The sequence below is a fragment of the Dinoponera quadriceps genome, unplaced genomic scaffold (genome assembly GCF_001313825.1).
Source record: "Dinoponera quadriceps isolate SergipeBrazil2010 unplaced genomic scaffold, ASM131382v1 scaffold1249, whole genome shotgun sequence".
NCBI classification, from domain to species: domain Eukaryota; kingdom Metazoa; phylum Arthropoda; class Insecta; order Hymenoptera; family Formicidae; genus Dinoponera; species Dinoponera quadriceps.
Genome location: NW_014555318.1, coordinates 328,197 through 348,818, shown reverse-complemented (window position 1 = coordinate 348,818; position 20,622 = coordinate 328,197). Strand labels below are relative to the sequence as shown.

Below are 20,622 nucleotides of genomic sequence, written 5' to 3'. Positions count from 1 at the left end.
TCTCACTATCGATAACTCGTCAAGGAAACGCCGAGACTCTCATCATTTGCAGATTTTCGAGCGGAACCATGTCACGGATACCGACGAGGCTCTGGGAAACCTCCGAATAAGAGCAACTGGGAGGACCAATGCCGAAAGGCGTAAAAGGCGGAAGACGGACAATCGAGGAAGACAATCGACTGCCATGCGGAGAAAAGAGAAGGAGAAAGAAATGCGGAAGAAGGGGTTACCGATACTATCGAAAGGTCGTGCGTTCCGCAGGCACTTTTTGGTAGTGAGCGAGAGAATGTATGTGTTGTGTGTGCAAGAAATTGCGATGTGGAACTTCTTTTGCAATAAGAAAATCTTTAAGAACTCCCAAGTCTTTCGAGGCAAGTTGACAATTGGAGCACCGATGAGAAGAAAGCGACACTCATGAAGACGGAATAATTCTAAAGTTCAATTTCTAAACCTTGCGTAATGATCTGATTTTTTCAGCACCTGTTATTTTAGTATAAAATAGACTTCTTAATTTAATAAGGCAAAAGATTCAAACAATACGTTGGAAAAAGATTTAAGCATCAATAACTAAAACAATTTAAATTTCTTTCATTTTAACAAACAATGAGCGACTATAGAACTTTCCTAAGGTTACTTCACGAAAGCGATCCTCTATAATATAAGTCATTGAGTCTCCTATTCAGTATATTTACCGGTAAGTATACTGTGGTACATTAATTGATTGTGAGATTGTTCTACTAAATTGCTTAGTTATTGTAAACTTTTCAATAATCACTTATAATAATCGATCTTATTCTTATACGACGTTGCATAATTTCCTCGATAGTATTAACATCTCGACATTGTACTGATTCAACAAAGAATTTTTTGCCACTGCGTTCAAAATCATCAGAAAACCAAACATTATATATATTTCATACATGGTTACATCACGTATACTTTTACAAACGATAAGGAAGAAATAATGGCTTAATTTTAACAACATCGTAATCGTATCACTTTTTATTATTTAATTTTTACTCTAAGAATGTTCAAAAGGAAACGGGACGAACGAGAGAAAAATATACAACATGAATTAAATTCATATTAATTTAATAGCATATAAGTACATATATTTTCGATACGTATATTATGTTCTGCTAGGGAAAGATTTGTCTTATGTTGCAGAAGGCTTCAATTGACAGCTAAAAGGTATGTCATTACAGTTTTAACATCATTAAAAGATGTTGTAAAGTATCTGAACCTTCCGACCATTCCGCACTTAAGGAGTTGAATAATTCAGGAGAAATAACGTGCATTGGCATAATTCGTACATATTTTTTTATCTTCAATATAAGTTTATTTCTTTTTTTATTTCTTGAAATTCCACATCTATGCTAATATTCATTAAATACTTTTATCTGCCTTCATTTATTAACCNATATATATATATAGTAGATCTTTACAAAACATTATAATGTTTATTTTTCTTTTTAATATTTCTTTTATTTCCAAATAAATCTTTTCAGATAATGGAATTTATATTTATTTTAAATTATCTTTTTATAATATTAGATATTAATTTTACTATTTTTCTTTTTTAACCTTTCGTCATTGATTTTATATGAATAAATGTCCGTTATAAACTTTTAAAGTACTTAAGCCGGCCGCATAATTAATTAATTTCTTATTATACATACTCATATCCGGATATGTTTTCGCACTATAAGTATGGAAAAAATTTCTCTTTTATGCGTCACATATGCAATTTTGGGTATATTTGGGCACCATTGAAGCGTTTGTTTCGTCTTATCACGGCTTGTTGACCCAATGTATAGTATTTTATTCCTTTCACCATGTGAATTCGAGCGTTATCACTGAACCGACTATCTAGGAAAAATCTTTTCGAAACCTTCGATATCTTTTTTCATAAGTTGTATAATTTATTGCGCTTTTGCTAAGAGTCAAATAAATCAGTTTTGTAACTTCAGCAGCATTTTTTCAAATGCAAAAAATGCAATTCCGAAAATGCACTTTTTATCGACAGCTATATTATTCACTACTATTTTCCGAAATAATATTGATACGCGATATTATGTGGTGTTTTGTAAACATAGATGGCTGATCTTTAAAACCACAACAGAAGAATAATTAGATTTAAAATGCTTATTTGAAATGGATAAAACTAAAGGCACTGAATGAATTTGCACACCTAATTATAAAAAGTTGATCAACTATGACTCGCTTACGTTCCCTAAAAATTTATAACAATATTCATTTACATTCTGTATATTTAAGGACGTATTAGCTATAGAATATGGATTAATTTAATAAATGAGCGAATTTATATTTTTATTTATATTTATATTTTGATGATTCAAAAGATTATGAAAATATTGCAATATAAAACATAAAATAAATAAGTGCAATGAGAAGCTTTTATCGTGCTCGTTACTGGCAAGAAAATAGCATAAAAGACAAAGTCTGAATTTATATAAGATTAGTTTAAATTATTTTAGGTGGCGGGATTCAGTCACGTTGAGCGCTAGTACACCGATATCATATTCGACTGAAAATAGATTTCCATCACTTCGGGAGCGATTAATGACGTTACAAGATTTATTCAGTTTATTATAGAATTTATAGGGTCATTAACTATTTCCGAGGTGATCTAAACTTGTTTCAGTCTAAAACGTTGTAAGATGCAAAAATAAGTTTCGTTTTGAGCGTATGTGAATCGTCTGTAAATTTCTAGTACATCTATTGCTTTCTGGATTATGGACTAGCGTCCATAAATTATGGGCGTCAGTCTTTATTTCAATGATCAATACCGGTTGCAACAATTTCTCTCCCTCTCCTCCATACACACGCACACACGTATATACACACAGTAATGAATCTAGGCGTCTAATAAGACGATTTTCACAATGCCATTGATTGATACAGAAATTAAATTAACATACGTGCGCACTTCCGGACCGCCGAACAAAGACATCTTTCGGATATAACACAATATAAGCAGCATTTGCCATAAATTTATTATATTCAAGTAGTCGATCTCACTGCTTAAATATTGTTTGCGCGTTTATTTCATGTGAGGCACCAATTGTTATCACGACATTTAATATAACGCGTGCGAAAGATACACATAGCATTATTGTGTGGCTGGCATCGATCGTTGTAATAAAGATACATTCGATCGCTCAATGTTAATTCTGTAGAGATAGATACACGCGTCGAAAGCGCGTAAAAATGGCGCATTCATCTACACCATTTAACACTCAAAACGGATTTTATTTATGCACTTTATTATATTACAATAACCTTCGTCATAATCAGCGAATAAACATTGCACAATCGTATTAAATAATTCACAATCGAGTGGTAATTAATTAGGAGAGAATTAGGCCATCACCAGACAAATCTAGCGCAACATCATATGTATAGCCAAGATTCATATATACTTAACTGTTGTCTACATCGAGAATTACTAAATTTTCGACCAGGCGTATTTATATGTAGTTATACGTCGTGATTGTTGGTTATTCGAAGACAAACAATAACGATATATCAAAAAATTGTAACTAGTAGCTTGACGTTTTATTTTTATCAGTAAGGAGGGTTATTTGTTCACATATTACGTATAATCGATACAAAATGATTGATATGATTCAATCTAATGTAAGATGACTACTTACTACATTTTTCAACACAAAGCCGCCAACTTGGACTGAATCTTATCACTTTCCTGTTGAATATGAAAATATATAAGTAGACAACCATCCTTATTGATGACATAAAGCATCAAACTATTAAAGAATCACAGCTTTCCAGATAGCACAGGAATATTCTACGAATGTTTTATGAATATTTCTTGTTGCAAATATTTGTACATTCATAGAATATGCTAAAAGCACATAAAAATTAAGAGTATTTCATCAAATTGTTCATAGAATATTTTATGTGCTATTTATCTAGGTTCTTTGATATATCGTTGCTTCCTTTTTCAACAACAATCATGAAGCATAATTATTTAGAAATGAATGTCCCTGGTCAAAAACTTTTTTAGCAACTTTCAATCTCTGGGGAATGGCATAGCATATATGAAGCCTACCTTCAACCAGAATCTGGCAATTTCCAATTTTTAACTAATGACTCAAATCAGCACGAATATTTGCGATGTTGATATTCGATTTATAAAATTTGCATACTACAATATTTCTTTCAGAATAAAACAATTTCTTTATAGAAAGTTTTTGTACACTTCTTCTCCTCGAACATAAATAAGATGGTTCAGTATATTATTTATTTAATATCCTTTAAGAAATATTAGCGTAAGCAACTTTATTATCGTATGAATGGTTAAATATACCTTTTAAATTGTTTTATATATCTTTCATATATACGTACACACGGCTATACATTGCTTTACGCTAGGCATATCTACTATATAATTTTTATGTCGCACGATAAATCTCTATTAAAATTAAATTTCTCTATTAAAAAGTTGTTTTCATAAAATTCAGTATATAAATATGCATTTGTTGGATTTCTCATTTATATGATTGTTATTTTGCGCATTGATCAATTTAACGTTTTTTTTTCACGATTAAAATCAATTAATTCCTATTAATGTAATAGCTACATCGTAACTTTCCCTTCTGGTGATTTTATTTTTGAGCTTTAGGCTTTTGGTGCTGCAACAGTTTCTGATGCTTTCTCTGTTTCTACTTCCGTTGGTGGTGGCAAAGTTGGAATTTCTGGATATTCCAGTTTAGCTCCATCTTCACACTCAAAAATCGGACAGCAGTCGGGGAAACTAGCGGTCTTATTGGTTTTATCGGAGAGTTTGCACTTAGGGTTGGCTTTAGGCAGAGGGCCGCAGTCTTCCACTAATTCGAACAAACGACCAGAGTTGTCATCGGCTGGCACACAGGTGGAACGGCCACAAAAAGGTGATAGTTCCCATGTCTTCGTTGGCTCAATCGTTGCACACTTCGTTGATGCAAAACACATACCAGGGAAATCTGCAATGTACAGAGAGATTCACTTGAAGTTATATCCGGCATGGCTGTTAAATTTCAATTCAGGAGAACGTCTTCACTTATTATGAAACTAGAAATGTCGATAACGTTAAAATACATAAGACAAACGTGCTCTATCACAAACGTCGAGTGGGAAACTTTCGACGCGAAAATAAGTGAAATAGCATTGAATCTCTAGTAAAAATATTTCACAATTTTCCAGATTTCCTGCATATACAAAATGAGTCTTACAGGAAGAGATAAACGGATAAATAATTCGAAAACAATGCGGGATATGAGAGGGCGACTCATTATCAAAATTATGTTAAAATGGCTATTTTATAGAAATGTTTGAATATTTTATATTGCTTGGCACATCTTCTTTTTTCCGTAAGAAGTTTTTCAACAATCCGCAATACCACGCTCAATAATAACGATAGATGCAATTTCACTTTTCTCAATACGAAATTGTATGACGACAAACGGGTAACGGATGACAGCACTATGGGGTTAACTATATTGTAAACGACAGTCTTGATGTCCATCTACAACAACGGAGACGTCGTCATCATCGGCACAGTGATCGTGCTAGAAACTTCAAGGAGAAACACTTTCACTGTCATACATCGGATTGGTAGTTGCCGCTTTTACGCAACTCGGCAACGAACACTTTGGTCGTCGACAAACGCCTGGCCACGTCATCACGATGGGCGTCAACGACTGTTGAATTAACGACTAAGTTACATCAGCCCTTCGAGGTTGCTTGATGACTCACACAGCATTCACGGAAACATTTTAAGTCTACGATTAGGAGAATGCAAAGAAGATGACGGAGAACACCCCGGCTAACCAAACCGCAGTTCTATCGTAATAGGATTCGTCAATTGTCCAATAGGTGACTCAAAGTCATCAAAAATGATGGAGACTATTTTATTGATTAAAGTCTTTTTTGTATACTTTTATAAATAAATTTTGAATTTTGCAAAAAAAGCAAGGAATTCATTTTTACACCTAATATTATACCAAAATGTTTATAAAATTTATATTTCAAAAGATTGATTTCATATTTATTGCTTATTAGATCCTAAGTTTATCGATATAAAAACCTTTATTACGACTTAACTTACATTGAAAAAGACAGGTCATGGGACTCAACTCAATGTTATTTTTTAAACTTTTTACTTTAAAGCACACAAATGAAAATATATATTTGGAATGAAGTGGGAATACATCTTACTCAATTGAAATAAAAAAATTGCAATATTAGCGATTTTCTATGGCGATTAATGCCTCGTACAAGTTAAATGATTATTGAGGGTTGTGTCCATTGAAACTTTTTATCTGCGCAATAAGAACTATATCAAGTTTTCAGTCAATTTCATCGAAATTCAATTTTCATCAGTTATGTGTGAGGTCTTATATAAATATTCTGAGAGAGAGAGAAAGAGAGAGAGAGAGAGAGAGAGTGTGTGAGTGAGAGAGATTAATAATGTAAAATACTTTATATTCTTGTTGTAAATAAATTTTAGCGAAAATATAATTATATATAAGGAAATACGTTTATATTTTCAGAACATTTTATGTGCATTTTATATTACATGTAAATTTTAAAATATAATAAAAGATATTTTTTACTTCATAATTTTCATGAAAAGTTTACATAATCTAAACAAATTGAGTTTTAGAGAACAATTTTTGGATGAGTTTAATTCTTCATTGATCTAGAGAACAAAAATTTTTTAAAAACTTATCTCGATATATATATACATATTGAAGAAATGTTACCTCAACGTAATACTTGATGATAAAACTATCATGCAATGATATTAATTAGCACATGAATTACTCTTTAAATTATAATTTTTTCTTATCTCTAAGTAAATTTAATATTTAGAATTTAAAAGAAACAGATTTATATATTTTACTTATGTAAAAGATATTTTTACTGAAAATTTATTTATATTTCTCTGACATACGCCTTAAAATTATTAAACTTTTTACCTTTCTAATTTGAGATATGTTTTCGGTTACATGTTATTATTGAAATATTCTTCTTGAAAATTAATAAGTTTTATATCGATATTTTCTGAAATTAATGATATCTTTACGTTGAAAGAGAAACGTTTCGTCCTATAAACCGTCAAAGCAGAAAGTGATATTCAGCAAAAGAGAAAAACAGTAAATGGGTCACAAGAAGATCATAAAGTGTTAGTTACTGCACGAGACTTTCACGCGGTATTCTTGACGTTCCAAGTAACGTTATTCACTATTTTTGTCCTTCTATGCATAAGATATTCTTGCGAATTATAAATACACGGTCTGTAAATAAGGCACTTCGCACATTAATGGACAATAGATAAACCAAGAAAAAGGACGTCTATAGTCTCACGTACCAAGGTCAATTCATGCATGGACGAATACTAAGGAGACGAATGCATATAATTATCAAGCAGCAAAAAATATCACAAGGTCAATATGAAAGAAACTATCACAAGATATATATAATGATATTTGAAATATGCGTGTATTATTTTTTATAATTTATAAACTTATGACTTATATAAAATTGTAATCATTACATTAATCATATGTGTGTTTTCTGCGGAACTTTACAGCAGCAATTAATAATAATATTCTTTGGAATTAACGTCTTAGCAACTATATTATCAACATTAGACTTTCCTAAATACTATATATAAGCATTTCATTATGATTTCATTCTATCGTCGTCTGTATCAATAGTTAAAGTGAAAACTAAGCACAAATCAATATGCATACGCATATTGTATAGGGCCTTATAGCAAAGGGACAAACTTCGTGCAAATAGATTGAGACGAGTCATTGTGCAAATAACATGCAAAATTTCGAGTTATTAATTGTTGGAAATAGCAATGTATAGAGGCTTCTATAATTAATAACTTAAAAACTTGTGTGTTTTATTTGCAAAATAGTAAAAAAATATAAAGGTTTTTGTTCAGAGTGGCCTAATTTACAAGTATATGACAACTTCTACCTAGCGACAGTCATCAGTATATTAAACCTCAAACTTTAAACTTGTTAAGAATAACAGTTCGTACTTGTAGATTAGGGTAGTCTGCACAAAAATGTTCCTTATTATTTTGCAAATAACAAACAAGTTTTTGAGTTATTGGTTAAACAAGCTTCTATTGATCGATTATGATTTTCTAGTGATCACTAACGTATGAAAAACATATGAGCGTTTTTTTCAATTCTTCTTATCTAAATATTTAGTTATAGATAATTTTTTTTAGCATCGATTTATATTATTATATTATAGCAACTAAATTACTGACTATCTTCAATAACTTTACTATCAGGAATTGAACGTAATTATACGATATAGAATATATTGCATTATTGAACTCTTCATATCCTTCACATATTGTAAGTATTTTGTGTATAATTAGTAGTGGAATACGTCTAAAGATAAATAAACTAAAATTTCTTCATTTTTGCAATTATATTATCAATAATATATTATATACAGTAAAGAATTTTACGTATATTTTTGTCTCCCAAAAAATTTTTAAATTTGGGAATTTCGTAAATATTCTCCTTTTTTTAATATAATTTATAAATATTTCAAATATTTTATTAACACTTACAATTATAGAGAAAAAGTATACTTTAATATGTGATATATAATGTATATTTCCGAACGTGTTAATAAAATAACTAAATATTCACAAATGTCTTTTTAAAAATTATTTATCGTGTGGGTTATTTCTATGTTTCTTTTTCATATAAGAATTTTATAAAATAATAATAATATAATAATGATGATAATAATAAAATATTTAATACAAATATAAATGGTATTTCTTTGGATCACATTTAACACTGGAACTAGCAGTTCTGTATGCCATCAAGTTTCCAACGAAGTTGGTCGACGAGCGTGACACAATATCATAAGAAAGTTGCATATCTTCCATGGACCGGTTGAAAATAGCGAAAATCGTCCCACTTATCTGCTCACTGTACAGTCTCCCGAATTCTCCGAGATTTTAATGCAGATATTCTCAATTAATTTTTACGAACAACGTTTTGAGGAAATAAGTGCAAATATCTGTTTACGAAAAGTAAAAATTTCAAAAACAAATTTTCAAAGAGTAGAAATATTTGTAAATATTACGCAGATTAATAAATGGTGTTTGTAATTTAGATAACAGATACAAAATCATGTGCCGATAACAATTTTTATAATGAATATATTTTTATTATATTTTTTAATACAAATTTAATTACTTCAGAAATACACTCGATAATAAATTTAATGTCTTATGAAAAAGTTGATTAAACTTAAAAAATATATTTATATTTAAAACAAAGTAAAGCACATAAAGAAAAACAAGAAAATTTTTTGCTTTTGTTAAAAAAAAAAACCAACTGTGGATATACTATAATTTTGTAAGTATAAGATTTTATATAATACTGATAATACTTAGAGATTATTTTCTTCTAAAAAATCAGTTATTTTCAGTAAAGATATTCAACGGCATGATAAATATAAATTTCTAATTCGTAAAATTGGTTTGATAGGCTAATACACTCTTTTAGTTTCTAAAAAGCTTTAAATTAGGATCACATAAAGCCAAATTATAATATACATATTTTATAGTTAACTTTATAGTTAACAGACAATATTTTGTGTGTGAATGAGGAAAAATAAAAAAAATTAGAAAATTTTCGAAGCTCCTATATTTATAAATTAATTATATAAAAATAAAAATTATATTACAAAAACACTCTATCTTTGTGATACATAATTTTTGTGTTAAATATACGAATTAAAGAAGATAGAAAATAAATCCTTTAATTAGAAATTGCACTTTTCAACTGTCTTGTAATAAATCACATAGAATTTATATAATGCATTAAAAATAAGAAAGCAAGTTTATTTAAATTAAAGAGGAACTACTACGTTCGTCACGATATGACAAATATATGAAATTTAATAGTGAATGTCTCATAACATAGCGAAAAATACATGATAATGTTATTTATTTGATTTAATAATTCATTTTAGATGAAAATTTAATTAAATCTAAGGTAATCTTGATTACAAAACACTAGGCGGAAATGAACATGTATACTTACCACGAAGTACATCAGCTGGTATCAGTCTCCGAAAAGTTTTAGGTCGCTCTTGCTCTTCATTTTCATCAGCGACAGCTACGAAAACAATGGCGGTAAACAGTAAAACAAATTTTACCGTATGCTCCATAATTTCGTGTCAGCGGAAGCAGATTCACAAAAGCCTTGTTTGCGGGAAAATGAAGAAAAAAATAAAAAGCAGAAGAAGAGAGCTTCTTTTATCGATTAAGACTGGTTGAGCCTGATTTCCGTGGTGGCATTTTATAGCCGGTCTTCGGGCGGAGTCCCTGTTTATCCCCTCCAGACGTCGTGGTCTCTCACCTCTTGAACCACCAGTCACCGAAGGAAGAATCGTCCGCGATCGGAGTTCGAGTAGTACCCGAGATGTTCGTTGTGTAAACGCGAGCGTTGTGTATCCATACGGTGGATAAGTAGGGATGTATTCTATAAGTACATATAAAATTACTTGACCCGTATTCGTGCCATGGTCGCATCGTACTGATTTCACGGTGAAACTTGATCGACATAAACGAACAAAAATCTTCTTCAGTACCTTATTGAATCTTGTTCAATTTCACTTAAACTTACTGTTCCATTCAAATCCATTTGTCCCATATTTGTTTTAAAAATCAGGCGCAACGTGATAACGTCGCAATGTCAAATATCTTGATTGGCACATATATCTTAATATTTCTATCATTAGATTTACTATGATTTTTAATTATATATATCCAGATGCATTTACAGGCATCTATAATATATTAATAGACTACTAACTTCGACTCCCTAGATATCCCGATATAATGTATGTATGCACATCAAATTTGCATAAAATATCCCTAAACGTTTTCTAGATTATTGAAGTTTTCATGATTTTTTATCAATTTTGATACCCTGTATTTTGAAAATAAAACACTTTAGGACATATGTTCATAAGATTTTTTTTTCATAAAATAAATCAAAGAAGGGGCGATTTACATGGGATTTGACATTTTTCGATGATTGAGGTGTTATTCGACGATGTTCCTGAAATTGCTACATTACGAAACTAAATACAAAATTTATCAAGAATATCACTTGAAATATACCAAGAGATGAAAGCGATGCAATTCTGACATTCAAAGCATCAAATTCATGAATATGCTGTCCTTACACGAGTCTTCGGTGGACTAGGAGTATAGATGGTGACTTGCAGATTCGAATTTGACGACTTTTTCATGACACGAGACGTAGACATGTAAACAAAAAAGAACGAGTTCAATAGATTGATTTATTTGAGAGTGATTATTGAAGAACAAGAGACGGAAGGAATTGGAGAGGGGCTACAAAAGTTCTCTAAGATTTTGTTCTGGCGATGAATGAAGAGGAATGGAACAGAAAAAAATCGTATCTTCTCGCGAAGAAAAAATATCGCCGGAATTTGCATTACCCAGTATGCACTATGTGGAGGTTATTCGGTCGGATTTGCATACTTGTGTACGTGTATGAGTATGTATGTGCGTGCGTATGTGTATACTTGAGCGTGTAGGATGCATGCTGCTGCGAATAAGCATGTGCGCACACACCCTCACGGAATCGAACATTATAATAAAATTATAGGGAGGTTACAGTCTTATACATTTTAATGAGAATGGTACTGGTTTACTGGTATACATTAACCTTATAATATAACCTTATACTGGTTTACTGGTATACATTAACCTTATAGTATAACCTTACATCCTAAATAGCCAAACTTGTATTAACAGATTTCGAGCAGAGCCTGTTAAAAATTTTTAATGGTAGAAAGGTAACGAATCTAACACAGGTTCTGTTCTGTACCACATTATGTTACCCAACTGCTGCCAGAAATGCGACAGGCTGTTGACAGGCAATACAAGCAGATTGGCAGTAGAAACCGAGCAGAGCCTGAGTAGCGATCTGATGACAGATACGGTGGTAAAAACCGAACATATCTTACTGCGGGCAGTTTGGCGACAGGCTCAGCGCAATTTTTGCTGCCAATCTGTTCGTATTGTCTGTTAACAGGCTCTGTCGTCAAAACACGAGCTGAACATGAACACAGATGGTTATGGTTTGATGTGGCATTCTGATCAAATTTGCAACCAATCATTTGCACGCAGTCTGCGGTCAATTTGCCTACTGGGATTATAATGTTCAATATAATCATTTCATGGATTTGATTGAAAAGGTGAAAAGTTGCGAATTTTTACGATATTTTCGCTTATTTGTATTGTTAAATACATTTACACACACACATATATATATAACAATATGTTATTGTCATTTTTAAGTAGCATATATGTGTATAAAAGAAGCAGAGTAATTATCTAACAACGGATGACATATTGTTATTTGTATTATTTTTATTCATAAATATTTAAGAACAAATCGGAAATTATACTATTTAATAATTGCAAAGTTTCAACTTCCAATATTTAAGTTTCCAAATTTCGGTAAGATGATTTTTAAGAGTAAAAAGCAATTAAATTCAAAGTGACCATTTTTTTACCCTTGTTAACTCGAAACAAGAAATTGTAGAAAAATTTCGTTCGAAAGTAAATTATAGAGAAAACATTAACTTTTAAAACAGAAAAGTCGAAAATTTTATTTAATTTGATTTTTTCTTGCGCTTGTGACACTCCTTAAAGTGATAAGAAAATTGTCTACTTGCCTAGTTCGCAGTTTATAAGTAAAAATGATCAAAATTAAAATAAATTCAAACAATATAGGTTGTTCAGAAATAGAGACTTTAAAACTTTTTTTATAATTATATTTCGATAACTTTTGATAAAGTTATAGCTACCTAAATTTTACCTATTTTTTGATGAAGTATCAAATGTTCCCTTAATTGTTGTAAGTAGTATATACGAGTTCAAGAAAAGAATAAGGATTACTCTGTTTCATTTGTATCACTTATATAAAACTCTCTCTCTTTCTCTCTCTCTTTACTCCTTTCTTTTTCTCTTATTTTCGTTATGTATATTTATAAATTTATAAATCATAAGAAAAATAAATTATAAATCATAAGATGAATAGCATAAATCTCCGTACAATATAACATTATTATATTATTATATGTTGATTATGAAATATAAATAATCCGACAATATAATTGCAAAATACTAGTAGTAGTTTAAAATCAATTAAAATCAATAAAGCATAAATCTGTGTACATCATAACATTATTATATTATTATATGTTGATTGTGAAATATAAACAGTACGACAAAATAATTGCAAAATACTAGTAGTAGTTTAAAATAACAGATTTAATCATATTCTTTTTCTTTTCTTTCAACTATATTCTTTAACTGAAAATCAGAATATAAACGATCTTGACGTATTTCTGATAGTTGTGCAACTTGACTTTTTCCTATCGTCCCTTGTTTCTTTCGCATAGATGTCATTATTTCTCGGACACATTCTAGGAATGTTATCTGGCTTCCATAAGTTTGAAAGATTTTGCAGACTTCTTGTATAAACCACGAGCCTATATAAAATAAAAGATAGAAATTAAATTTTACATATAAACGGTCAAACAATACGGTTAAACGTTTACCTTCTTCTTTGTGACGTATTGATACAAAGCCTTGTATTGTTGACATAAACATAAAAAAATTTTCAAACTGGCGTATATCCTCTGATACAGGTATGGAAGGATCACATATGCCATCCGTTGTTAAATAATTACTGTCCTTTTGTATATATATGCTACCTAAAAATAAAGTGACAATATTTATTGTTATACATACGCGCGCGCGCGCGTGTTGTGTGTGTGTATACATATTAGGTGTACAAATTAATTCGGTGCCTTTGCATTTAACGTCTTGTAATTGGTTCAAATTTAAATTTTTTCCAACCCTATAATGATTTGAAAGTGACAACATATCGTAAAAGGATCTCACGTACATATTGGGCTGGGAAATTCTCTCTCATGCGGCTTATTCGCCAAATCTAGCTCCGTCGTATTACCCATTTATTTTGATCGCTTTAACATCATCTGGATGATCATCATCATGGCGGATGATACGCATTTTAAAACAGTTGACAAGGTCTGAAAAAACATTGATGACTTTATTGAGTCAAATCAAGTCAAGGGGTCAAGTTTTTTCCGCGAGGGCATTCATCAGCTTTCAGATAGATGGAGTAAAGTCAATCAAGAAAATAATAGAAATTATTTCGAACATTAAACTTGTACTTTTTGTAAATAAACTTTGAATTTCATGAAAAAAAAGCACCGAGTTAATGTGTACATCTAATATTCTTTTTACATATATTATTCTATTATAGCAATTTAATTTTGCTTTCTTACCACATGTTTTTCCTTGACACGCTTGGATAATAACAATTTTTATAATATTCTTTAATTCCATGCAACAAAGAGTTCTTTCAATCATTTCTAATGAAACTTCTTTTTCGTCTGATGTAATTATACCTCCTTTATATCCATGACTTAAAATGCAAAGAAACAAACAGTCATAGCTAATGCCATGTTCATTTGGAATATTCTTTATTTTATCTATCATTTCTGTTTTCTTTAAATTTTCAAGCTGGTAAATTTTGAATCCAAATGCTTGAAATGTTTTAGATAAACTAATACAATCTGCATTTGTTCCGAATCGTGCTTCACACTGAAAATTAAAATATATAGGATTTACAAGTATTTCGATTTATAGGTATTTAGACAGTCAAACCTATAAAAGCAGATTTTGCGCACTGTGTCTGCTGCAAATTCTATGAGCAGCTTGCTGGCAGAAAATAACAAGATCTAATGACAAAGTATCTTTGATAAGAGACTAACGGCAGAAATCGAGCATGATCTGTCGTTTCAATATATTTAAATGGAACATGCTACGAATCCTGCTTGTTTTCTGCCATCAATCTGCTGTCAGATTCTGCTCGATCTATCGCTAATCTGTCGTCAGATTGCTTACAAATTGCTTACTAGGTATAAGATATTCGGAAACATTTGCCAAGTAACATATGCCGTATAAGAAACATTTTCGATACATCGTTTTTACAAACGATGACGAAACGTTTTATGCGTTTATAAAACGTACATGAAACCAACATATGTTACCAAGGTTTTAAAACAAACATCATCTCTGATATTTGAGGTTTTTGAAGCATAGAGAGTTTTAAGAAATTAAATCCAGCAGAATCATTTCTAATAAAGGCAATTGTTCCGTCGAACGGACCCAATTCTAATTATCTTGACTTTCGGTTCTACTAGACTGGATGCTGGTGCACTGATTTGTGCGTAATCTTGGCTATAGGCGTCTAGCCTACCTTGGTAAGTTCGCGACTCATTTTACACAATTGGATAAGAAAAGCTATTCGTCTAGCGTGAAGTTGATCGCAGTCTTGCCCACGAATGATAGGGTAGGATTAATAAATGTCTGACTAGAATGTTATAGGCGAGAAAGGTAGTTCGTCAGTAAGCGAATCTCCTCTTCGAGGAGAAACTTTACTGAAAACTTTGCTTTTAAAAGTTCTGATATGGCGTTTCAATGCATTGAGAAAAGGTCCTGGACCTGCTATTTCATCTAGTATTCATCTCTTTTTAAGGTCATTTTCCTGAATAATGAGGCGTAATTTTTTTGCAACGAAGAGGAAAATATGGGGATAAAAAGAAATCGGTTATGTTCTCTCTTTGTCTTGGAGAGAAAATATACTTGGTTTAAAGTCTCGATTTCCTAGAATCATTTGTTCACTTATCAAAAGCATTTTCACCGGATAGGTTGCTTTTCCAGAGGAACAATAAATTAATCCTTTCATCATCTGTGATGGAGGATCCGTCTCCCAGAACTCTTCGCTATTTCTTTGAAGCTTTTGCAAGCTTGTCCCGAGGTGGAGAATAAAGGAACGAAGCAGAGAGAGAGAGAGAGATATGTATTTCAGGACAACTTCTTGGGGGAGATTACTTTTGACATTCAGGTCGAGGATGTCTTCAATCGACGCCTGGAGAGAGTCAGTTCTCTATTTCAACTTCTGCTTCAAAATTCGGTCTAGATATAATATGACATATCTGGTTGGATGCCTCAAATTTGAAAATCACTAACTTCTTTCTTCACATTTCTTCAATTTAGAAGCAACATTGCCACTCTTCTCGGGATAACAGAAAGTCTATTTTGCCATCGTTCACAATAGAGGTTCCATTAAAGGCTCTCTGTTGTTTCACAAAGATTTTCTCCCAAACTTTGGCGAGTTTCTCCCCGAGGCAGAGTTGCCTGGCAGATATGCGAAGAAAAATATACGGATGAGTCTATCGGTTATGTTTTCTCTTTGCCCTAATGAAAGAACATACCTGGTTCGCAGTCCCGGTTTTTGAGAACCGTTTGTCTTTCCATTTGAAGAACCACCTCCTCACAGGAGAAGCGACATCGCTCTTCTAGAAACAGCGAGTCCATCCTACTCTCGTGCACGATGAAGGTTCCGATTGGAACTAGCTGTTGCTTCTTAAAAGTTTGTTTCAAAAATTTTTGCGACCTTGAGGTTAAATTGCAAATGAAGACCTCCATCATTCGGATCGGGGTTCTTTACGAGCATAGCCTGGAGTAACAGCGAATCTTTTCCAAAGTTTGGCGAAGAAACGGGGGGAGGGGGAATATGAGCGTGAGGCAATCAGTTCTTTTTTTGCTTTAGCGAGAGAACATATCTGCTTCGCCGTCTCGGTTCTGGAGAACCGTTTCTGCCCATCCGTCATTCTTCCATCAGTGAGGAGATACCGCTTTCACGGTGGAGGGGCAGAGAGAGAGAGAGAGAAAGAGAGTGCTTCTGCAATTGTTGCCCGCGATATAGTTTCCATTTTGAATATTTCGCTGCTTAGTAAGACTTTTCTTCAATGCTTGAACAGAGATCGAGAGCTTGATATTTTAGTTGTGCTTCTCATGCCAAACCACGCTTGTTATTCAAACCTTGGATAACTTAAAGAACAATTTTTTCAGTCATATATTACCTGGCGATGGTAAACAAAATTATATTCTCATTTTAATTTAAGCAGTTTCCTGACTGTCGGTAAGCTGTGTCGCACTTTATATGCAAATATTCGTGTTCCTGCACGGATTCGATCTCAACGACCTTCAACGACCAAGTCCTTCCTTCTATCCTTAGGATATCAGGACGTGGAGACGTAGGAGACCTGTGCTATCTATTACAGATTCCGTTGAAATAATTAAACATTTAATACATGTAATATTTTGTCATACATAGAAAATTATATCATGCAGTAACAGGAATAAATATGATATTTTTCAAGCTTCTTTTGTTAATAAGTTTTTAATAATGAACGACGGCCGAAATTTTTTTTGAAAATTTCTCAGGACGATGTCCTTGACAACACGTATTAAAGTCACGATGATTGGGCCCATTCGATAGAATAATTATTTCAATAAGTTATCAATATCGATACCTCTTCACCAAAATACATCTGATTTATAATGATACACAGTCCACTATTAATAGGTCGTATTTTTTTTTTAATATAATACCGCCTTTCTACAGATGTTTCTTCTAAAGAAATTTGCTCAAGGCAATTTTTGTCACTTATTCCAAGAATTTCACGAGTATCGACTACATGTAGATGATTTTCAAATTTTTCCAAATCCATACATATTGTTTTTAAATTTTCAAAATTTCTTAAATGTTTTAATAATTTTTTCATATTACATTTATCTGAAATGAAATGAAGTAAATAATTAATAATAACATTTAACACAATTATTAATGATAAAATATACTTAATCTTATATCATTTATATTAGATATAATGTAACTTATTCGTTTTCGTGACATTATTATACGCCGAGAGAAACTCGAGTGTGGCTACGTCGGCGCTCCACTTGATACCGCCTTTCACAACTGTTTGATACGCTATCTGCGCACATTTTTAAGACGGAACTATTTCGCCGCGCCCACCCTCTGGCATTGCCGACAACTCTCTACTTGGTGTCTGAACCATACAATGTTTTTGGATGAGAAACACTGCACGGTATATCGTGCATGGACCAACATTCCGCCCAACACACGTGCACAATACTTCTCTCCATACACTGCCACGAACGTACTTGTATATGCAAACACACATATACTTGTGAAGCACCACACACACCCCCAGCAAAAATAGAGAGACATTCCCATTATACAATAACAACAAATTCGCACAGGTGAAACAAAACGATCAGAACAGATGCAACAGAATAACATGATATATATTTTGTATTATGCCAGAGAGAAACCTGAAAACGGCTACGCCAGTCTTTTTCAGGAGCATTTCTACATAATATTAAAATTTACTTTCTCCTTTTTAATTCTTTATATACAGAAATATATTAAATAAAATAAGAGATATTATCGGCAGAATAAGCGCAAAATAAGTAAAAAATTAAAAAAATGATTTTTCAACTAAAATTATGAATTTTAATCAATTTGAAGCAGTATTCTTAAGAATATTACTATATATCATTATCAATATCACTGGGAAGATATGGAAAAATGAGGTTTATATTAGCGTTATTGAGGAAGTAGTATTATATGAATAAAACGTTTTATAAAATCACTGAAATTTCAAATCATTGAAACACTCATATTTTAAACAGCAGATGAACTTTGAAGTTATAGAACTCGGAGATATAACGACTTCCTTAAACTTAGCTGGAGAGGAGAGATGGACGAACGACGAGATAGAAAACGTTCCAAATCTATTCATTATTACGTAATCACTTTAAATACGAAGATCGGTTTTTTTTTCCGGTTCATATTGGCCTGCTCATTTTATATAGAATTTTCGAAAAAAATATTATATTATGTATTTTATGTTAATTAAATAAATAGAAAAGATTTGATGTCAAAAATATCTAAATAAATTTTATAACACTTTCAGGCTCCTTTCTAACATAATATAAGACACATCATTTCATGCTACGATCTTTTTATTTTACCTGTGCGAATTCATTCACCATTATTATGCAATAAAAATTTCAGTCGAAGTGTGTACGATATCCCATATGCGTGCGTTTACAAATAAATACGCTCACAACAGTATGTAAGGAGAAAGATCATGCACATGTGTTGAATACAAGTCCGCACACCATGCTTCTCAACCAAAGAAACCACGGATGCAGCTTGGACACGCACCAAATGGAGACTGCATCGGCAGCATCAGAAAATGAGCGCAGTTTCGTCTTAAAAAAAAAAAAGTGCGCAAAAATATAATGCATCGAATAGTCATGAAAAGCGTTAGAATGACATGAAGTGGAATCGATTGCTATTAGCAAATAGAAAATCTTAACCGAAAAATCTTAAAAAATTCATTGCATTTTGTAAATATATCGATGCACAAATGTTTAATGATTGATATCTGTGATCGATGTTTCAATTATTATGTAAAAATATTCTAAGATGATGTTATTGAAAAATTAATATTCTATAAGATACTTCTGTTTATTCTACGTATAAAAGTGCTGGAATAAGATAGTCGAAGGGTGAATGCTTTTTGAGATATTTTGCTTTTTATTCTCATATTTTCTAGTATAACATATGAACTGGAAAATATGAGAATGAAAAGCAAAATATCTCAAAAAGCATTCACCCTTCGACTATCTTATTCTAGCACTTTTATACGTAGAATAAACAGTAATCGACCTGTGTGTGTTAAAGAAACTATATGATTCTATGCAAAGCAACGAAGTCCATTTTGAAATGACCTTGAATTATTGACTATATGACAAAGATCGTCAAATTATATCCACATACAAACCCTATATTCCCTGTCCCGAATATTTAATTCTATATTGCTTTTTTCCTCATATATTTAGGTTTCTAAAGTAACTCATCCTGTATGTACACACCTGTACACACATATCCCAGTGAACACCAACAGTAACATTACAAGTTGCCACTCAACAACACAACTGTTACATAACACACATGTTATATTACATTTATATTGTTGAATGGAAAACTATAACATTGATATTACGTTACTATTAGTTGGTGTGTTCATTAAGTTGTGTTTAATTAATATGATTTTGTTGATACATAAATACTAAGGTTATATTTTAAATATTCACATTTCTCATATGTATATATAGCCTATTATTTTTCAAAAATTAAAAAATAAATTATAAACGTACCTTGCGAGATCGTAATATATTTAATTTGCATCCAATATAACATATGTAATTCAAGATAATTTATATTATCTAACAGGGGTTCATAATTAAAACTTTCAGATTTAACATTGTCCAATAGTAATTTTTGGTCAGTCTCATCCAAAGACTCACATATCATGTATAAACATTTTGCAATAATATTTATATTTTTTGAGCATTTCATAATCTTTGGAAAATATTGTACATCTAAATCATTGAATGGAAGTCTAAGTTTCTTTATTACTTCTCGGTTATTTAGAATACATAATGCTTCTAAGACTCTATCATTCCAATTTTCTGTTGGATGCCGTGTTTTTTTTATATAATCTGTAATTATATATGTCCTTTCT

The 20,622-nt window shown here is 31.5% G+C and overlaps 2 protein-coding genes across 6 annotated transcripts in view; both read right to left on the bottom strand.

Moving 5' to 3' along the window:
* Positions 1-4,628: 4,628 nt before the first annotated feature.
* LOC106743802 lies at positions 4,629-10,729 on the bottom strand. Its single transcript, XM_014618000.1, has 2 exons — positions 10,122-10,729; positions 4,629-5,006 (listed from the first exon to the last, which is right to left on the bottom strand). The coding sequence occupies exons 1-2, from the start codon at positions 10,246-10,248 to the stop codon at positions 4,663-4,665; spliced, it is 471 nt and encodes a 156-aa protein (XP_014473486.1). The 5' UTR covers positions 10,249-10,729; the 3' UTR covers positions 4,629-4,662.
* A 336-nt stretch (positions 10,730-11,065) lies between these two features.
* LOC106743797 (caspase-10-like) overlaps positions 11,066-20,622 on the bottom strand; it is a 10,314-nt gene continuing 757 nt past the window's right edge. Inside the window, exons 3-7 of one of the 5 annotated variants that reach the window (XM_014617992.1) lie at positions 20,255-20,613; positions 17,533-17,795; positions 14,434-14,752; positions 13,681-13,836; positions 11,066-13,611 (exon numbers count right to left, since the gene is read on the bottom strand). In XM_014617992.1, coding sequence (XP_014473478.1) covers positions 13,391-13,611; positions 13,681-13,836; positions 14,434-14,752; positions 17,533-17,795; positions 20,255-20,613 — 1,318 coding nt within the window. In that variant the 3' untranslated portion in view covers positions 11,066-13,390. Of the gene's footprint in view, positions 13,612-13,680; positions 13,837-14,433; positions 14,753-16,045; positions 17,362-17,532; positions 17,796-20,254; positions 20,614-20,622 lie in introns of those variants that run through there. The other 4 variants (XM_014617993.1, XM_014617995.1, XM_014617996.1 and 1 more) reach the window with 4 other exon arrangements.

Bases quoted from the DNA above. Each gene is read 5' to 3' on its own strand.
- LOC106743802 (XM_014618000.1), bottom strand. From the start codon at position 10,248: ATGGAGCATACGGTAAAATTTGTTTTACTGTTTACCGCCATTGTTTTC. The intron at 5,007-10,121 runs GTAAGTATACAT...TGTACATTGCAG, and splicing joins ACCAGCTGATGTACTTCGTG to ATTTCCCTGGTATGTGTTTT.